At 37.5% G+C, this 21,527-nt stretch overlaps 2 protein-coding genes and 1 long non-coding RNA gene across 6 annotated transcripts in view; 2 read left to right on the top strand and 1 right to left on the bottom strand.

The window, feature by feature from the left end:
- arl15b (ADP-ribosylation factor-like 15b) overlaps positions 1 to 6,155 on the top strand; it is a 46,164-nt gene extending 40,009 nt beyond the window's left edge. For 2 of the 3 annotated variants that reach the window (XM_058788549.1, XM_058788547.1), the window contains one exon: positions 4,497 to 6,155. In XM_058788549.1, coding sequence (XP_058644532.1) covers positions 4,497 to 4,649 — 153 coding nt within the window. In that variant the 3' untranslated portion in view covers positions 4,650 to 6,155. Of the gene's footprint in view, positions 1 to 1,927; positions 2,037 to 4,496 lie in introns of all 3 variants that reach the window. The other variant, XM_058788548.1, reaches the window with a different exon arrangement.
- Positions 6,156 to 11,686: 5,531 nt separating this feature from the next.
- Positions 11,687 to 17,923, top strand: LOC131548176 (uncharacterized). Its single transcript, XR_009273101.1, has 3 exons — positions 11,687 to 12,822; positions 14,274 to 14,431; positions 17,789 to 17,923. It is a non-coding gene; the product is annotated as an uncharacterized LOC131548176 (long non-coding RNA).
- On the bottom strand, positions 14,868 to 20,874 carry fstb (follistatin b). 2 transcript variants are annotated; one of them, XM_058789274.1, is made up of 5 exons: positions 20,032 to 20,874; positions 19,048 to 19,239; positions 18,648 to 18,887; positions 17,769 to 17,993; positions 14,868 to 17,482 (listed from the first exon to the last, which is right to left on the bottom strand). In XM_058789274.1, the coding sequence occupies exons 1-5, from the start codon at positions 20,114 to 20,116 to the stop codon at positions 17,244 to 17,246; spliced, it is 981 nt and encodes a 326-aa protein (XP_058645257.1). In that variant the 5' UTR covers positions 20,117 to 20,874; the 3' UTR covers positions 14,868 to 17,243. The 2 variants fall into 2 exon arrangements, with proteins under 2 accessions (XP_058645257.1, XP_058645258.1); XM_058789275.1 differs by having other exon boundaries at positions 18,648 to 18,866; positions 20,032 to 20,116.
- Positions 20,875 to 21,527: the final 653 nt, after the last annotated feature.

Genomic DNA, 21,527 nt, shown 5'->3' on the forward strand with positions numbered 1-21,527 from the left:
AACTTTATAAACCGTCATCTCCATCTTACGCGTGTTCACGGGAGAGTGGCGCACCAGAAAATGACGTAGGCGTAGTGTAAGCTCCAATAAGAAGCGACAAACTTGGAAGCGCAGAGGATTGAGCAAAACAAAACAAGGATTTGTAAAGAAAAATGTCAGAGTATTTCGATATAAGAGGAGACTGGTTTTCCTTTGCTGTAGTGTTGTCACGGTACCAAAATTTCAGTATTCGGTACCGATACCAGTGAAAATCTACGGTTCTCGGTACCAATTTCGGTACCACATGCTAATTAAAAAACACACTATTTTTAATAATAAAGTCAAACAAAAATAAAATGTACAAAAATCAATGCCATTCTTTATACTTATTTAAATTGTTTCAAGTTTTTCCGCAAGTAATAAAAGTATGAAAAACAGTAAAGTTTCACACAAATTTAATGTCTTTTTATTAATGAAATTTAAACATTTTATTTTTTTGGTAAATAAAGGGAATTTATTATTAAAATTAAAATATGAAAGAAATAGTGTGATTATTTCTTTAAAAATAAATATAATTTTTTTCAACAGTAGTACTAGTATCACATACATTCTACTAAATAATAGTAATATATTTCTGGCACAATGTCTTTAAGATAAACTTTTATTTTGACGGGTTGCCATGAATACCTTTAAATTTCTGTGTGTAGCTATATGATATGACGCTGGTTTTACTCAAATTAAACGGTAAAATGCTCGTAAAGTGACTCTCAGAGCAGTTCTGTAGATATTGTTTGTATTTTTATGTCCTCATAAGATGCTGAAATCACCGCGAGCGTCACACGCACTTCAGTGTATGTAGTAAAAATAAAAAAAAAACGCGCGTCTCTGCCATTCACTCATTCACACAGAGACTCCCAGAACATAGGGGGTTCATATCTGAATCGACTTTTGCGGCTTAATATTTACAGATACTAGTCCGTGTCGCTATTTGATTTAAGTGCAATGACCTACTTTTGATTAATTCATCCAAACTTTGACAAATTGTGTGACATTTCCGTGTTAAACTGTAAATTCCGTTGTTATAACTGGATTCTGAGATTCCGTCCGCAGAAAACGCGGAAATCATAGGGCCGTACGCGTCAAGAACCGGGTTGACCGGTACTTAAAAAAACATGGTACCGTGACGTTTTCATTTTTTTAGTACCGACTTGGTACCGAAGTACCGGGTCTTTTGACAACACTACTTTGCTGTAAACAAAACTTGGTTCTCACAAGACTAGTTTATTCTCACCAGAGCTTACGCTATGCCTACGCCACTCTCTCGTGAACACACATACAACAGTCAGTGGAAGCTCGAGATTACGGTTTATAAAGTTTTAAATGTGGTTATTATGCCCATATTATGTATGGATGTACTTTTTGGGCTTCAAAATCACGACCACCATTCACTGTCATTATAAAGCATGGAAGAGCCAGGACAATTTTTAATATAACTCTAATTGTATTCGTCTGAAAGAAGAAAGTCATAAACGGCTATGATAGCTTAAGGGTGAGTAAATCATGGGGTAATTTTCATTTTCTGGGTGAACTATCCCTTTAAGTGTTGTTTTGTATCCAGAACTTTCCAAATTCCTTTTGGGACCACTGTACATGTAACACCTGGCTGTTTTAATTTTCAATAAGATGGTTGTAGATCTTTTCTGAAGGGCTTCAAGCATGGAAATAGCTCTTGTTGAAATATTTGTGTTTGTTGCTTTCAATTGTTGCCTTGGAAATTCTGAAAACACAGAGCTGCTTATAATCAGAAGAGCCTTCCTTTATCTCATGTAATGCTGCGATCAATTCTGTGACATTACTGTCCCTTAAGTCTTTGTGTTCATCATGTTTGCTAATCATATTGCTGTAAAAAAAATCTTTTTTTTGCATTTTTCTCTCCTGTTACCTCTAGTTTTCCTCCACATCATCTACCATAGCAAACGCTGATCAGTGCAGTGCGCGCATTCCTGTCTCCCCTCCCATTTCTGCCCCGTTGAAAAGGACTGGCGCTAGTACTACAAGTTTGTCCTCATATTCCCCTGGCTAATACATTGGAATTTCTTGGCTGATACCTCATACTTTCTAACTTCAGTAGAATAAAGATCTAGTTGTTTTATTTTGGAACTCGTTTACAGGCTGAATATTTACAGATACAATTTATCCTGCGATATTGTTGGTCAATAGGGGAAACTTGTTCCAAAATAACAATCCCAGCCAAATGTTCGTTAAAAACTCTTGTTTAATCTGCAAACTAACAGTCTGATCTCATGATGGATCTTCAGTACAGTGCTAGTATATTAGTTAGATAATTACCTAGATAAAAATTGTAACTAGCCAGTCATGCTAACTCCAATACAGCATTTATTAGCATGTAAGCTAATGTGTTGCAGATTTGATTCATGTCTCATTTGTAAATGAGGTCAATTACAGCAGCAGTTCAGGATAACAGATTTTATATTGGACATCACATGGTGATCCAAATGAACCAACAATAGAACCAACAATATTGTCAATTTTGATTTTTATACAGCTTCATGCTCATGGCAACTAATAATTTACTATATTGGACATAGGGGGGGGCAATATGACCAAAATGTTTTATCACAATATGAGTAATTTTATTTCACGGTAATGATATATATCACAATATAGTTATTTTTGCTTTAAATGAGCTCTTTATGATACCAACATTTTTGATACCATGGGAATTTCATAATTCTTGTCACTCGTGTCAATATCACAAAAAACTAATACTAGCCTAAATAAATAAATAAACTCAAGCTCACTGAAGACAAATAATCAGTCAGCAATTAAAAATGAATAAATGGCTAATTACAAGCAATAGGACAAAAAACTACAGTAGAACAAATAAATAAGCAATGCTGCGTACATTGTATAAAGTAATCAAATATTATAAACACTGCATATTATTCACTGTGTAAATTAAATGTATATTTCTTCTTATTAAAGTTCCAAAAGTTATTTAGTCAAGAGCAGTGAGAGATGTTCTCTCTCTTGTTGTTTGATTAAGGGTGTGTTCAAACTTGTAGTTCGGCTCTCTTGGTTTGTTTGGTCCAGACCAAAAAAGAAAATGATACATTTGGTCCTGGTCTGCTTAGCGTTCACACTGGCATTTTGGACAGTGAACCTAAAGATACCAAACCTAAAGGCATAGTTGTACGTCCACAACCTGATTGGTCAGGTTGAATGACGTAAAATTCATAACGAAACTTACCGAACACTCCAAACAATAGGTGTGTTCGACTTGAAGCAGCGCTGCAGGTGTATGACACTTTAAATAGAATACACCTAATGCCGTCTGCTGGACTAAGCACGCTCGTTGCATGTACATGATTTTATTTTTATCACCTGCGAACTTTGAAGACCTCATAAAAGGCATTTTACCTTCTTGTTGCTGAGTGCTCGCAAAGTGTCGCATCTTGTCATCACATCCTGTTTTTGGTTCGTTTGGAAGCATTTGGTCCATGTTGCGTTCATATTTAATTCGAACCGCACCAGAGTTCATTTGGAAGCAGACCGAGACCCATCTTTTTAGCGGTCTCGGTCCGCTTGTTTGCCTCGCACCAGGTTTCGGATGGCAGTGTTCACCCTTACTCGAACAAACCGCACTAACAGAGCAATCGCACCAGAGTTCGATTTGATTGAACCAAACATGACAAGTGTGAACACACCCTAACATGAATGACAGACAGCAGGAATATTAGACTGCTGTCACTTTAAGAGCTGCCTGGATCCAATATACTGTTACACATGTGTTTTCTTTCTCAGCTCTTTTCTTTCACTTAAGACTTACTGTGTTTACGAGGATACTTGCAAAGACGGGCATTTTCACACAAAGAATAGTGTATTTAACAGTTCAAGGCCAATAAAGCAGCAAATATAACTCCGTTCAATACTTCTGTACTCTATGAGTGCCGTCTTCACGTGCACATGCTTCTCAGAAACAGTCTTTCAGACAGTGCATGCTTACAGCGAAAGGAGTTCTTTTGCAGCTGATTGCATTTCACAGCCTTAAAATCACTTGTTTTTAAACTGCAATGCTTAAAAAAACATACAAACAGTAAGTTTTCATGACCACGTAGCATAGCAACATGAGTGTGTAACCGTGATAGAGAAGATAGTCTAAAATCTCTATCGGTTGACAAATTTGTACCATTAATCGTGTCTGTTGGTATATCGCCGCCCTCTAATTGCATATTGTGGTTGTTACAAAGCTGGGTGCATTGATATAAAAATCTTGCTTAGTTGATAATTATTGTCATGTTATGATCAATAACTGATAAGTTTAGTCTAAAAAAAAAAATTAAGAGAATTCAGGCATCATAATGTACAGTACAGTGGATATTCATAGTGGACCTATCAGAATTAAACCAGATTAAAACACTTTTTCTTTTTTCTTTACCTCAATTTATAGTGTAAGATGCCTCCACCGAAGTAAGCTTTATTTCTTTATCACACAGATAAAGAAATACTTTGAGCTGGAACCTCTGGCACGAGGAAAGAGCTGGATTCTGGAGGGCAGCACGGTGGACAACATGGACGCGGTGAAGGAGAGCTTCAGTCAACTCATTCATCTGCTCGAGGAGAAGGACCACGAGATAGGCAGGATATGACCCAGGGACGACATCCCAGCATCCCTCAGACACTACCGAACGCCAACTCACCACAGGCCAGCACATCCCGGTTCAGCCTGGCCGTTGTGTAAACTACATTGTTACTTTAACTCTGTCACTGTGGTGAAACAAATTGAGCCATGGGAAAAATGGACTATGGTAAATCCTCACGTAAGGAGGCATATCTGCAGAAAAAGAAGGTACCTCAGCCCTTAAGTTTGATACCTTCTCTCAAACCACACGTATTAACCCAGATCAAGCGTTCGACACACGATTACCATTCACCGTTAAATGGTTGTATCTGTCCTTTTTAATACAGACCTAGTTGCACATTGCTACTAAATAGATGATGTAATCATATGCTTGGTCACGTAGGGCAACTGGAAGTCATGTAGTCCCTAGTTTGTTTTCTTAGCACAGTGTGCGAGTGTTTGCGTGAATGGGTGTTTGCGAGAGAGATATGCCAGTTTGTACTTAAAAGCCTTAAAGTGAGTGCTAATGTATTTGTAAAACAAACGTTTCATTGTGTTCTCACAAACGACAGTCTTTAGATGTAATTCAAATAGGCAGTCTTAAATATTTGTGGCTGTGAAGTGAACAGAAGAGTGATTCCTCAGTCGTGAATTAATAAATATTCTATAATATCTCTAAACTGCATGGAGCCGCACTTGATGTTTGGATTGGATTGGAGCTTTAGAGTGACTATAAATGCACATTTTTAATTTGGGATCATTGAGGACTCTGATGTTTTCATGACTTGGTCTAGTATTAGTTCACAGCTGATCATATCCAGGATTTTGCTCGTCTGTCTCTTTATCTTGGATGGTGATGGTTGACAAAGCCCTACTGAAACATATAACACCGTTTTGACTTTGTCTTTTCATCAAAGACACTACAATCACAATCAGCCCCTTTAGGTGAACCGTGACACAGCCTTTGATTTTGTATGCATGATGTATTTACCATGTGCTTGTTTGGATATCGCGTTATTTGAATTTTTTTGTATTTCTGTTGGCCCTGAATGTAACACACTCTCTCTGCATCATCACACCTCCTCTAGTCTCAATGTGGTCCCATTTAGTTTCTGGAGGAGGAAGGAATGCAAGAGCCCAGTCTGGTGTTAACCAAATCATTCATGTGCCACATCAGCCACACTTCCAAAAGCAAGCAAACACCTTGAATGCATAATCGTCATCAAACTCGGGCAACATCTTGGGTTTTATTTATATCTACTACAATTTTATACCCTCCGAACCAATTCAGCTGCCTTTTTGTAATTCAGATATTTGTACATTTGTTACAGATTAGTCTCTGGAAAGACATGTGCCTGTCTTTGTACTGGAAGATAAATAGTCTAGGTGGACTTTTAGCCATTTACCAAGGTGGCGTCACGTCATTCACATGTTTGACAGTGTTTATGTGTATTTATGCATAATTTCCACTGAGCGACATGGAAAATAAAGGCTGAAGAAGGACAAATATGTTGTCTTTCGTCATTTACTTATAGGATGATATCATGTTTCACATTTTTGACTGATGAATGATGGTTGAGAACAAATTATCTAGACCTTGACGCAGAGTTGTGAAGGTCTTCAAGGGTCCTCTCTATGATATCAGCTTTCTTTTTTCTGCTAATAATTTTAATGTATTAACAAAACATCTTTATTGCCTTTTTTCTAGGAAGAATGAGTAAAAGATCATGGAAAACTAGTTAGAGTAGTTGAACCAAAAATGAAAATTAGCCAAAAATTTACTCTCCCTCTGAGTTTGTTTCTTCTTCACTTACTCACCAATAGATCCTCTGCAGTTAATGGGTGCCGTCATAATGAGAGTCCAAACAGCTGATAAAAACATCACAATAATCCACACGACGCCAGTCCATCAGTTAACATCTTGTGAAGTAAAAAGCTGCTTGTTTGGAAGAAACAAATCCATCATTAAGACATTTTTAGTTTCAAATATTTGTTTCTAGCCTAAAATACGAGTCCTCTGTCCATAAAATTGCTTGCTTTCTCCAGTAAAAAATGTGTCTTGTCTGAATCAGGAGAGAAATATGCACAGATCAACCACTGATTATACAACCCTAATTCCGGAAATGTTGGGACGTTTTTTTAAATTTGAATAAAATGAAAACTAAAAGACTTTCAAATCACATGAGCCACTATTTTATTCACAATAGAACGTGGAGAACATAAATGTTTAAACGGAGAAATTTTACACTTTTATCCACTAAATGAGCTCATTTCAAATTTGATACCTGCTACAGGTCTGAAAAAAAGTTGGCACAGGGGCAACAAAGGGCTGAAAAAGCAAGAAATTTTGAAAAGATTCAGCTGGGAGAACATCTAGCAACTAATTAAGTTAATTGACTTCAGGTCTGTAACATGATTAGCTATAAAAGGGATGTCTTAGAGAGGCAGAGTCTCTCAGAAGTAAAGATGGGCAGAGGCTCTCCAATCAGTGAAAGAGTGCGTAAAAAGATTGTGGAATACTTTAAAAACAATGTTCCTCAACATCAGATTGCAAAGGCTTTGCAAATCTCATCATCTACAGTGCATAACATCATCAAAAGATTCAGAGAAACTGGAGAAATCTCTGTGCGTAAGGGACAAGGTCGAAGACCTTTGTTGGATGCCCGGTGTCTTTGGGTCCTCAGACGACACTGCATCACTCACCGGCATGATTCTGTCATTGACATTACTAAATGGGCCCAGGAATACTTCCAGAAACCACTGTCGGTAAACACAATCCGTCGTGCCATCTGCAGATGCAAAAAGGAAGCCATATGTGAACATGGTCCAGAAGCGCCGTCGTGTCCTGTGGGCCAAGGCTCATTTAAAATGGACTGTTTCAAAGTGGAAAAGTGTTCTATGGTCAGACGAGTCTGAATTTGACATTCTTGTTGGAAATCACGGACGCCGTGTCCTCCGGGCTAAAGAGGAGGGAGACCTTCCAGCGTGTTATCAGTGTTCAGTTCAAAAGCCAGCATCTCTGATGGTATGGGGGTGCAGAAGTGAATACGGTATGGGCAGCTTGCATGTTTTGGAAGGCACCATGAATGCTGAAAGGTATATAAAGGTTTTAGAGCAACATATCCTCCCCTTCAGACGACGTCTATTTCAGGGAAGGCCTTGTGTAATTCAGCAGGACAATGTAAAACCACATACTGCAGCTATTACAACAGCATGGCTTCGTAGTAGAAGTCCGGGTGCTGAATTGTCCTGCCTGCAGTCCAGATCTTTCACCAAATTTTCCTTTGTGTGAACTATTCAAGTTTTGCTTTCAAGAAATTCATTCTTTAGTTTCACTTTTTTTCTTCATGATATCAAGATGCTATCCCTTTATTTCTGACTTCATGTTCCCAAATTTATAAAAATGAATTTTAATTCAGAATTCAGATCCATTCATTTCACTGACCCATTTATCAATAAAGTTGGCTCCTTTGAAATTTCCCTTTGTTTTGGTCATCTGGATGGCTTTGAGCTCGCTTCTGACTAAAGCATAAGGAACGCCAGCATCTCTATGGGTCATCAGCACAAGAGTGATTAGTCATAGTGTTTCCCTGTCTATGGATTAGTCATCTACAGTCATTTCCAGCTGTCCTCATAACCCACAAAACTATGAGATGGAGGCAGTTTCTTTTCATTGGCTTGTAGGGATTCCCATAAATCAGACTTTGAAGTTAATATATCCATGTATCCAATAAACATAATGTATCCATGTCCATACAGGAGCTTAACAAAACCAGATCCAGCTAAAATGTCAAATGACACATTTATAGATGCTGGGGATTTAACAAAACAAAACAGAGTGGGGAGAAAAACAGCTTAAATGCAAGCTTCAGGCAACCTGGACCACAATCACTAGACCACATTGTTATGCTATGACTTTAAAGAAACTTTCTTCTAGTTTCAGTTAACAGCAGACATCCGTAAATATAATTATGCGCCTTAGTTTAACCTCGCTCTCATTTCTCCTTGACCAGAGGACAACTTAAGTAAGAACCAGCACAGACACTGACGATCAGTTAATAATCTCTAAATACAACATTGAAATTGTATGTGACTTTGCTTTCTGGGGGCAGACAGAAAATTATTCCTCTGATTTTCATATCTGACTGACAAAACCTGTTCTGACAGAATGAAATGCAAATGAAGCTGTTGAAAGAATGAACTTCTGAAAAATCCATCTTTTGGTAATGGGTATTGTGTCTGGCGAAGAGACATTATCGAAAATAACCTGAGACCATTTGAAATGACTCACTCACGCTATACCAGACGAATATTAGTATGCAGACAGATGAACACTTGGGATTAATCTTTCAACTTTAACCATGTCTGAAGAACTTCACAAAGCTGTCTGCAAGACAAACTTTCAATATTTTCTTCTTTTTCCCCAGTGTCAGTCTGACAGCCTTCCGCTAATCTTCTTAAAACGTCTGCTTTTTATCACACCTGTGCAACAGCAAAGTTTCAGAAAGTTTCTTAAATTTAGGTATTATTAGTTTCTTTTGCAGCTCTTAAAGGGATAGTTCACCCAGTCTTTCCTCTGTGAGACACAAAAGAAGATATTCTGAGATATAACTGTTTTTGTCCATATGAAAGTCTTTTGAAAGTCATTGACTTTCATTGACATGAGGGTAAAGAAAAATGACAAAAAGTAAAAACAGATATCATCATATCTTCCCCAGTTGGTTGATTATATTCACAATTGCAAAAAAAATTTTGTATAACACGTTTTCTAAAATTTAATGTTTTATATATGCAAATGAGACACTATTTAATTAAATAAGCACAGATTTTATATATTTCCAGAACAGAAATCTTAACATTGTATAAAGTGTTCAATTTTCTTGACATAATAGAGTCAAAGATATTTACAGAGGAGATTTTGGATCTCTTTTTATAACAGAGAATTATGGAAGCATAATGGAACAATTCAAGCTTTTTCCCCAGCTTTTTTTAACTGCAAGACATAGATTAAAAAAAGTCAGAATTGTGAAATAAAAAGTTGCAATTACTTTTTTTTATTCTTTATTCTGTGGAGGAAAAAAACTAAAAAATTCAGAAGAAAACAGTGAGAATTGCAAGATATAAACTCAGAATTGCATGAAAAAGTTGAAATTGTTATTTTTATTTGAGAAAAAATTAAAAACGGAATTTTGAGATTTTTTGTTTATATCAAACAAGACTTTTATCTGAGAATAAAAATCTGAATGGTCGCAACTGCCTTTTTTATTTTTTATATATATTTATTTTTTATCCTGTGGAAGAAATGGGCTTCCATGGAAAACAGTGTCAACAGCTAGAAAGGAAAAAAAAAAAAATCCATGTTTTTCAGAATGAAATGTTATCAGATCTGGCAAATGACATGAACAAACTCAGAATATAGATAAGAATAAATTTAAGATAAGAATTTCTGGCTCAAAAAAACTTATTTTGAGAAAACAGCTTTTAAAGATTACGTAACTGAAACAGAAGGCTATAGATGCAAATGAAATAAACACTTAGAAGTGCATTTTGGATGTTTTATTTCTACTGTTCTGACACAGCATGTTACGAAAGCCAAATAGCCCCCAAAAACCTCAAAATTGTGCAGGAAAAAACAATGAAACTCAAGAATCCCAGAATTGCCAATGAAAATGAGCTTAACTAGGCCATACTCACTCAAAGCAAAAGCACATGCGTCTGAAAAGCAATGACCCTTTTGCATGGCTTTTTTCCTTCACGCACATGAGATATGTGCAATTCCTATCGCCGCCGTACCTCCATGTTCCCATGACTGATTATAATGAGTTAGGGCTGCAGCTTGCATTGCCTCCATTAGTGAATGCCATTTTGCATTGTGTTGCAACACAAGGGTCAAATGTAAGGACAAAATGTACATTCTCCGCTTAACAACACTGGGACATCAAAACAGGCCCGTCTGGGGTAACGAGGCATGCATGCTCATTTGGGACACTTTCTCCATCAGCGAATGAGAAAACCTCTTCTTAGTAATGTTAGGACTAACAAAGATAGTCTCTAATAGCGGCTCTCTGTGATCTGGTTTCAAAGCCTCAAGCCAGGGTTTAATTGCTGATTGTTTTTAACGGCAGATTCGGTTCCCTCTCTGATTCGACTACGATTCTCTGTCGGCGCATTGAAGTTGGAGGAAGCGTACACCTCATTTGATGGCTCTGTGCATTCCATTTCCTTGTTAAAATTCAAACCAAATTTATACGACCGCTAATAGAGAACATTTCTGAAATGGCAAAAACAGTCAACAGCACATTAATAAGCGTGGATTTTTCATACAGGGCCATCAGTCACTCGCTCTGCAGTGGATCCCTGGTTTTAATAACGCTCTATAAACACTAAAGACAACAGACTGAGTGTGTAAACCAAGATAAAGGTCTGTGTATTGCGTGCATGAGCTGCAACAGAAACGCTCATCAAAAGTGGACAGAGACAGGCAGAAGAGACTGTTTTGACTGCTGTCCAGAGCGGCAGAGCTGTTCGATTACACCCCCAAGTACATTTCTCATTCTATTTCCAGGCATCTGTCGCACACAGAGTGTGCTAAACCTCAGCTGACCAGTGGCTGTCTCGCAGACATCGACTGACTCGCACGTTTGTATTGAACTTCTATGAGAGACCCAGCGGGGATCCGGCGGACTGGTTGCTAGAGAGACTCAATGAACTGTCAGGAAATGACCCACAGAGCTCCGTTCTCTCCAGACGGGTTCTCTTTAAACATTTTGTTTGTGCCACAGAACGCTTTATGCTTTTTTTGAGCACTGTCCTTTTGTACTGGTTTATACCTAGGGTGTCCTCGCATGAACTTGGCAGAAAACTGTAGACCTTTCAAATCAATGGTGACTGTTTGCACTGCAATACGACAATCATTTTCTTAATAAGTTTTTGTTTGTTTTTTACATTGTGATTGTTTTAAATTTTTTATACATTTGTGACCCTGGACTACAAAACCAGTCTTAAGTCGCTGGGGTATATTTGCAGCAATAGGCAAAAATACATTGTATGGGTCAAAATTGTCGATTTTTCTTTTATGCCAAAAAATCATTAGGATATTAAGTAAAGATCATGTTCCATGAAGATATTTTGTAAATTTCTTACCGTGAATGTATCAAAACTTAATTTTTGATTAGTAATATGCATTGCTAAGAACTTCATTTGGACAACTTTAAAGGCGTTTTTCTCAATATTTTGATTTTTTTTGCACCCTCAGATTCCAGGGGCCTCATTTATAAAATGTTGGGCAGAAACCATCCTAAATTTGATCTTACGATCATTTCTCAAATATGCTTAAGTTTGATTCATAGAATGAACGTACGAACAGAAAACGTGAGTATGCGTCTATTTCAGATGTGAAATCCATAAATCGCAAATGATCTTCAACTTGCGCGCAATTGAATGGTTTCAGCTCTCTGCCTTGTAAACGACTTCTAACTAATATCATTAACATATAAAATATTACCAATCATCATAATTTAGAACAGCGAGCTGCAAGAACAGCTTACATTTAAAAAACCTGCAATACTCCGACAATAAAAAGTGCGTACGTCTGCTCAGACCCTGACGTGACGCTAAGCACTTTTCCACGTCAAAGACCGTCTTTATAAATATGAGCGCTGGCGTGGATTTAAGCGTACGCACACTCTACGATCAAATCTGAGCGTAAGCACGCTTTATAAATGAGGCCCCAGATTTTCAAATAGTTGTATCTCGACCAAATATTGTCAGATCCTAACAATTATTTATTCAGCTTTCAGATGATGTATAAATCTCAATTATAAATCTAAATCTGGTTTTGTCGTCCAGGGTCACATTTACACAATTTATATAGGCTACTCAACTAATAGCCAACTTTATTGGGCAATTACAGATCTTATGCCCCATGAAGTGCACAGCCATCTTTAGAATTTTGTATTTGAATTTCCGATTTTGTGTTGCTCTATAGCGTCACTGTTAAAGCTGGTGAAGTGGATTTACTTATTGTAGAGTTAACAAAAGTAACAATGTGCATTTTAATGTTGGAAGCTGATGTCTTAACAAATGTCAGTAGACCAGGAAGATTTTAAAACGAGCAGTTCAGAAATTCGTACGACCGTAGCTGTGGAAAACAAGACCGAAATCAGTAACGATCAACTCATCCGCAGACTACTCATCAGTTCGTGAGTATATGATTCATCAAATAAATCACTCATAAGAGTCACTTGCGTGTTATTCAGGCTACAGGTTGTGTGTTTGCTTTTGCTTGCATCTCGCGAGGATAACTCGGCATCTTTTAGCAGTTATTTTACGGTAAACGATCTCTGTCTGCACACTATTTTCATTATACAAACACATTCACAGCTCGAGTAAAATATGAGTTCTTTTGCTTAAAATTCAGCAGGCTGAGCTTGATTCAGCGCCGCAAGAGACAATCGTTCCAAAACGAAATGCTTTTATTTTCGTGGAACACAAAAGTTAACCTTTTTGAAGAACAACTTGCCTTTTAACAACAGTTTGTTGAGACCTTAAGTGTCACGCTCCAAATAGGACTAAAAATCACTATAAAACTACTCTAGAACACTCGTATGTTGTAAATTATTTAGATTTTTGGAGCTTGACAGCCTGTGATCACCGTGAACTGCTGTTCAAGAGTTTCATAACGCTTCGACACCACATTAAGATAAATAATAACAGAATTGAAATTTGTAGGTGAATATCTAACAGGGAACGCTCTCAGAACCTTGAGCTAACATTCTGGCGCAGTTATTAAAGAAGTCATGAACAAACATTCTTCAGGTAATGTTAATAGAATGTTCATTCAAAGTTATCCTGTCTCTAATAACGTTCTTAAAACGTTTATGAAACGTTCTTCTGAAACATTTTAGTTGGACGTTCATCAAAGATGGTTTTAAAGAGCAACATTCAAGAAACATTCCCATAAAGCTTTCAAATAGAAAGTTCCCCTTAATCGTTTTAATGTTAACATAACCAAAGAACATTTTTAAATGGATGTTTTGAAAATTCAGAGATCATCCAGAAATAACATTTTCATAACTTAATGAGAACTTTAGCAAAACGTTCTTAAAACATATTTTGTTAACTAGGATTAATACACAGCATCTGAAAAAAATCTTCTTAAACATTTTTGCCTCTCAGGTATATTTATTATAATAAATATTACTTGACAAATAATAAAATTGCTAAGCGAGTAGGAAGAGATTTTTTTTTTTTGGTCATATACTGCAAAGTGCCAAAACATAGGCTAATTCAAATTAAAAGAGCACTATTATTGCATATTATTGTTGGTTTTTTGATTGCTTCTATTGACCTCATTTGTAAACCGGTTTAAATAAAAGTGTCTGCTAAATGATTAAACGTAAATTGTAAAACCTGACCATAAAACCTGACCTGACCTGGTCAATGGGTTTGAACTTCATCAGCATGACTATGGGAAAAAGTCTCTCCTCTCTCGTGTAACGTCAGCTGTTTCTTAACATTGTTATAGTGGCGGCCTGCTATTTTTTCCAAAACAAGTTAAAGACAGTGACACAGTGTTCACTCTTGATTACGATCTTCCTCATTGCAGTCATTTCAGAGATGATTACTCTTCCCTGTTTCTGAGCCATCACAGATGCTGCCCAGCAGGTATCAGCGAGGCCCGGGCGCCCATATTCCCCCATGACAAAACAGCCGTGCCCGCTGCTGATTCAGCTGCTCAGCGAGAGCAGACACAGATCATCCCTGACAGCACAAGCACACCTCACCTTACTGAACACGCTTCTTTCCATGGTAAGTTTATCACTGGATGGTCTGTTTGTAAAGAGCTTAACTTGGAGTCTAGACAGAACTGTTGTCATAAAACCTGTTAATTTGATATTTTAAGGCATCTGTGCACAATATCAGATGAAGAAAAATGAGTTCCCACACTGTCTGAAAAACATCTCAGTGGGTTTGAATTAACGATAAGCATCTAATGAAGCCTTGCAAAGCAAAGAGGTGGTGTCGCTCTCCTTTCCAATTAGCCGTCTGTGCGACTTCCTGGCAAATTAGTTTCCTCGCTGCAGCTCAGACAGTTCCGGTGGCTTCTGCAGAACTTGGATTGGCTTATGTGTGTGTGTGTGTGTGTGTGTGTGTGTTCAAGGCAATCTGCTTGCAACTAGCAAGGAATAACAAATTCCCACTTTAAGGATTCAAGGTCAGTTCATCAAAATCCCATCACCGAATTACAGATTTAAAATGGCAAGATTTACATTTCTATGAAGGTTTTGGAATAATACTTTTTCCAGAGATTAGTTTCGCTGCTGTACGTTTTTAAATCCAACCACAGTGAAGTAGGAGACATATTTAGTTCAGTTTTTACTTTTTATATTGCATCTTTACAAATGGCATCATTAACTTTATATACATTAAACATTCAAATACAAAACTAGAAATTTATAGCTGGATCTCTAAAATAAAAAAGACAAACAATATATGGCAAGAAAACAATGCTAAAGTTGATATTGTTAATTTTATACAACATATGATAAACTGGATTCCTCTGTCTGAGCATCCACATAAAAAAAAAAAAAAAAAAATTCCAAAAAGGGTATATTTTGATTTGAGAAAACACTAAAATCAACATGATTTCTGTAAAATAAAACCAATTTTTGGTGTCAGAGTGAAAACAAATCAAACATAGATTTTACTGACAAAGCTGTTTTGGTCAACTTTGATTGTAAACCAATCCAGATCTACAAGGTACATTTATTAGTGAACATTAGATTAATAAATAAAACACATGCATGTTTTGCTGCAGATTTCATTTGGGGAAATGACAAAAACTTTCCTTTTTTTTTTTTTTTTGCTTCACAAAATGTAACACTTTTCAAAACACATTTATCTTACATAGAGTAACATTGCACGTTATAATAAATAATATTCTTTCAAAGACGACAAAGGAAAGACGAGAGAGATCATTTAATCGGACTATAAATGTATAAATAAAAAAAGGCAAAAAATGTATAAATAAACATCTACAACAATAAGCATCTTCCACGTGTCTGTGGAAAATAAATAAGAGTACACGTCTGTACAATATGAACACGACTCTGTGCTCAAATGGAGTCCTGCTGTTGACGGTGGTTTATCCAGTCAGTAAGAGAGATACATGGCTATAATCCGTGTAATCTTCATCATCCTCCTCTTCATCCGTCTCTTCAGAGAGAGCTACGGAGGAATATAGCAGCTGCTGCATTAGTATAAAACACAACAGCATTCAGGCACAGAGTCTTACTGCATCTTTCTCCCAAAGCATCTCTAACTGATGCTTTGCAATTCACACAAGGTTGTGGGATCACAACTCAGAGAGGAAGGAGAGGGTGGGATTGAGTTTCTCTGTGGAATGGCGCCTTACCTCTGTCTTTTATTAGCGGAGACAATTTCTTGTATTTGTCAAGTCATTGTATAAAATCAAATCAAATCAAGCAAAGAGACACTATGTAATCCCTTCTTATAAACAAAAATATCGTTGTTTGGAAGATGATTCTTTAATACCACACACAGACTCGGCCGGGTGAAATATGGTTCTACTTTAGGGCATTAACAACTGATCATCTAAACATGTTCCTACTAAACATAAAATCACATTTTTCCCACATGAGATTTGTTATGTCCCACATTCTAACCATTATAAGGTTAAAATGAAAGAAGTGATATTCTCTAAAAACACATTATGTGAAGAAAGTCCTCTCTTCTAGAGGAATAAGTGGCTTTTTTCAATAAAAATACTTCTAAAACACAGAATATGGTTAGAAATTTGTTTTTTCACATTACGCAAAATGGACATAACAAACCGACAGTGAAAAAATGGAGTTTCCCTTTATTACACATGGACAATAGACAAAGGTGTTAGAGATGTTAGCTGGGGTCAGAAATGAATGTCCGTAGACAATCTTTGTCTCTCGGAATGGATTTTCTGGGCATATAAAACACAGCATACTGACCATTTCAAAAACTGCAATTAAAATATGTGTCAGAAATGTATCTATATATTAAAATACACATTAAAAAAAAACGTTCTGCCCTCGTATTTTATATTTCCAGGGCATTTTTTGTCACTTTCGTGCACCATAATGGCACCAGGTTTGCTTTTCTTTGTCCATCACAGAGGAGGTCAGCCTGCCATAGGGCAAAAACAACAAGACGATTCACAAACAGAGCACGCTAAATGAGTTTACGTCCCTATGCACTTTCCACATGACTCCGTCAGTCACGTTTCTGTCTCTGATGCGCAGACAGTGAAACCAAATCAGAGGAGCAGCATGTTCAAAACTGTCTCGCATCCCAAACGGAAATCCTTCCAGGCTTGACCTCAAAGATTTTGGCTTAACACCTCATCGATAGATGAGCAGAGGACAACAGCACTGTCCCGGACACGTCTAACATCTCATCGCCACTGAGTTAAGTCTTTGCGAGAGGAAGCCGACACAAGGGCAAAAACACGCTCTCTCTCCGACAGTCCTCGTGTTCCTTGTGGGGGCAATGGGAGGGGCAAGAAAGAGGGGTGTTTTCGGCAGGGGGAGGGAATGCGGGACATGGGTGCGGCCAGGTTTAGCATCCTCTACTTACAGTTGCAGGAGCCCGAGTGTTTGACTTCCAGGACGAGACCCAAAGAGCAGGCGGCCTGCCTCATGGCGCACTCGCTCTGGTAAGTGGCGTTGTCGCTGGCGCAGACGCTGTCTCCCGGACGACTCTCGGGACAGGTGTCCTCGCATACCAAGCAGCGTCCCCGTCCCGTCCGCTTGTCCCACAGACACTTTCGTCCCTCCCGGCATTTGATGTCTTCACAGGACCTGGCGTCTGAGGACGATGCGGAGTAGACAAAGAAAATGAGAACTGAAATTTTCTCAAAGTATGATTTCACTTTACTGTATATAAAACCACTTTTCAAGCCCCTTTTGGCTGTTAATTTTAGTCTTATTTCACTCCGTGTGGTTTGAGGAGGTATTAAATAACGCAGAAAAGCAGCAACAGTCAAAGCTACCCATGTGAAACATGAATGTGTTATTGCAACAGAAAACAGAGTAATGAGAACCACATGTTTAAGAGAGGATTGTGCAAGCACAAGATTTTGTCTCTTTCTCACCTATGCATTTCCCCTCATAGGCGACTCCAATGGACCGTCCCATGATGCACGTTGCCCTTCGGATATGGCAGGCGCTGGCGTACACAATCCCGTCGTTCCCGCACAGGTACTGATCCGGTGAGGTCACCTCAGGGCAAAGCCGGTTGCAGGTCACGCAGTAGGCGTTGTTGGTCTGGTCCAGTACACACGTCGAGCTTCCAGGACAGCGCACATCATTGCATGATTCTGAATGAAAATAATAATCTATCAATGCTGGCAGATTCTGTTTAACAACCTTTTACACCTGGTTACATGATACTGATGTGAAACTAGCTTAATGTTTTGTCAGCGCATAAAAGTATAAAATTCAGTTCTCTCTCTATATATTTTTTATTAAAAAGACATGAAATTATGCATGCTCGTTCAATTACTTGCAAGTTATCATTCAGTTCCTTTTAAATGCACATTTTAATTAAAGAATTGAGAATTCAGCCTTAGTTTTAGACTTAAAAAGTCAACGAGAAATAGCATTCGCAACCATTTAACTTCTGTAATGTGGTGTATTTCTGAGTGAAAAAGTATTTTTAATGAAAATTTGGGATTTGGATATCCATTGGTAATTGAGTGGATCATGAAAAGTGTGTGTTGCATAACCAAATGTAAACAAAAATGCAAGTTTGTTAAAAGCAATTCCTATATTATTCAGTAGATTGCACGGCCTACGTGATGTCACTGAAACAAAAAGTTGTTTCAGAGATGGAGCAAGTTACTATATTTAAATATATAAGATTGCAAAGACGTTTTTTTTTCTTTGCAAGAATGTACACGATAATTTGTAAGTAATTAAGCATTTAAATTTAGATTTCATTTTGACTTTGAAGAAAGTTTAAGTGACTGTACTTTTGCATTTTCCCTGGTACTGTGCAGTCAGGTCAGGGTGTCTCTTGCACTTGGCCCTAAGGAGGGCACATTCGTTCCGGTATGTTTTCCCATCGGAGCCACACACAGGCCCTTTAAAGGTGACATTGGAGCAGTCTGGGGCACATACGCAGCGAGGCTTATTCCGCTTGTTCATTTTGCACCTCTTTCCAGGACCACAGTCCACATTATCACAAGTCTCTGTGGAATCAATAAAGAAGGCTATAATTATTTGACACATCAGTTCTGGACTGACAAATGATCACACTGTTCATATATGTTCCTAACATTTCCTGTCTGAAATCTTCATAGGCTAACAATTCAAAGCCTCTTCCAGATCATTTCCAGTCATCCAAATGATGAAATCACTCTTATGTGGTACCTTTACAAGGTATGCAGTTCGGTGCACCGCCATTGAAGATCAGCCACCGGAAGAGCGTGTTATTGGGTACGTCCTCCTCGGTCCACGCTGTGCCCAGACGACCACTTCTACAGCAGTCTTCCCGACTCATCCCAGACATGTAGAGAACCTGGCATCTCCCGTTCTTGCCCTGCTGAAGCCAACAGTTGCCAGCTGGAAAGAGCCACTTTATTAGGTGCTGAATAATATTCTGCTCATATATCACTCATACCAGGCATGTAATTGAATGTAGCTAATTGAAACCAATTAGTGCCAAGCAGAGCCACAACTATTTTGGACACTGATGGGTACATGTTGGATTTTTTTATTTTATTCATTTATTTTTTTTACCTTACATGTCTCAAATTCCTACTTTTGGTCCCCTCAGTATTGACTATCTGGTTACATTTTAGTGCCAAGTTACGTTATGACTATAAAATAACCACAGATTTTGCTGGATCCAGGAAAATGATTTCAATGGTATTTTAGAAAGGCATCTCGGGTTTAAATTCCAAATGTTCAAAGAAACTTTCTGCCATCTGAATCCACTCAAACTCTTAAGAAACTCTATATTGTGGTTGTGCAAGCGTTTTTGTGCATTGCAAGGCAACATGCTCAGCCGTTTAGATGTAATGCCATTTTAAACATCATAAATGATAAAAAAATAAAATAAACAATTAAAAAATACCACACTTCCTATTGCACAAAGTTTAACATAACGTCTGAAAATATGAATCATTTCAAGATCAGACAGGAAGTGAATTCCCAATGAATATCTACTATAAATTCTTATAGGTGTCTTGAAAACAAGTTTACATCATTTTTCTTCGTATTTACGCACGAGAGGCACCAGCGCGCAACCGGACCGCTGCTCAAGTCCAAAACAATGCATGAATGGCTTTATCACTGCATAATATCCCTCATTCAGACTTTCAGACTGCACGCGAAGGATAAATGTCACTTTACCTTGTACTTTCTGCTGTTCCATCAAGTGCGCGAACCATATGAGAAGCGCGATAACGCCCTGGCGGAGCTGCGGTAACTGTAGCATCCTCAGAAAGAGTGGAGACGCGCGTTGGAGACAGACGGACTACAGACGGACAGATGTTCTCCCGATGCTTCGCACTCACTGACTGTCATACACAAGGAATCCGTCTCGCTTTTTAAATCTATATGGGGTCTCGAGTTGGATGCCTGTGGTGGGCGGTCTTCATACTTCATAGGGGGGTGGGGAGAGCATTGTAATAGATTGCCCACCGAAATTTATCAGGTGACATTTGGAAGTCTAGAAACTTTCTACCCTCAAGTGCAACATTATAATTTGGGGCTGAGTTTGGGGGGGATTTCAAAGAGTTGGATAACAGCAGAAAAGTGATCTGGGATCTGTTTGTGTTTAATGTGGAAAGAAGGCTGATTGTTACAGCATAACAATTATTTGATATAAATAATTTTTTCTTTCAACATATGCCAAACTTTGAACTTGAACTTTATGAAACAGAAATCAGTACTGAAAAATTGCAGAATAAATACTAGTTTATTTTGATGGGATAACCTTTGATTGTTGTAGGATTGTAAACATTCTCAGAAAATACAAATGTCTTTACATGTTAATAAATTGGGATGTGCCATGAGGCTAAAATGTAATATATCAAAATAACAGGGTTGAGTTTTATGCTTAATATTGTGCTGCTCTTGAGGTCTTGACACTACAAGGTATCTGTCATAAAGATTTTAATGTTGATATTTCTGCAAATATCCAGTTTGCTTTTCAAACCCATGGTAACAGGGTTGACTATTTTAGATTGTACCAGCCAAAAATCATAATACAATATAAGATGATGAAAAATACAAGTTCACAAGGATGATTGCTGTTATCATGATGTGTGTATATATATATATAGAATTGAACTGACCTGAACTGAATTGAATTGAGAGAGAGAATAAATACAAAATACGGTCCCACTTTATATTAGGTGGCCTTAACTACTATGTACTTACATTTAAATTAATTATTTGGTACAATGCACTTATTGTGTACATACATGTGTTTACATTGTACTTATATTTTAAAAAATACCTATATGTAATTACATCTGTAATTAATTTCTGTAATTACATTTATAATTACACTGTTGGCCCATCCCTTACACCTTAACCCACCCTTAAACCTACCCATACCACCAAACCTGTCCCTAACCTTACCCGTATCACACCTCAATAGCAGCAAATGTGTTTTGCAATACAATATGAACACAATAAGTACATTATACTTATTTTCTGATGTAAGTAAATAGTAGTTAAGGCCACCTAATATAAAGTGTGACCCAAAATACTTTTATTCATGTAATTTTGTTCATTCAAAATGTGCTTATTTGTTAATACAGCAAGAACTGGGAACAGACCAAAAAATGTTTAAAAATGAAATAAAGCTAAACACAGTAAAAGTTATAGTCAGTTTTTAT

Source organism: Onychostoma macrolepis, chromosome 10 (assembly GCF_012432095.1).
Source record: "Onychostoma macrolepis isolate SWU-2019 chromosome 10, ASM1243209v1, whole genome shotgun sequence".
In the NCBI taxonomy this organism is placed as follows: domain Eukaryota; kingdom Metazoa; phylum Chordata; class Actinopteri; order Cypriniformes; family Cyprinidae; genus Onychostoma; species Onychostoma macrolepis.

Coding starts and splice junctions, on each gene's coding strand:
- fstb (XM_058789274.1), bottom strand. CDS start 20,116: ATGCTACAGTTACCGCAGCTCCGCCAGGGCGTTATCGCGCTTCTCATA. Junction 19,240..20,031: donor GGAACAGCAGAAAGTACAAG/GTAAAGTGACAT, acceptor GGCTCTTTCCAG/CTGGCAACTGTTGGCTTCAG. Junction 17,994..18,647: donor GTACCAGGGAAAATGCAAAA/GTACAGTCACTT, acceptor ATTTTCATTCAG/AATCATGCAATGATGTGCGC.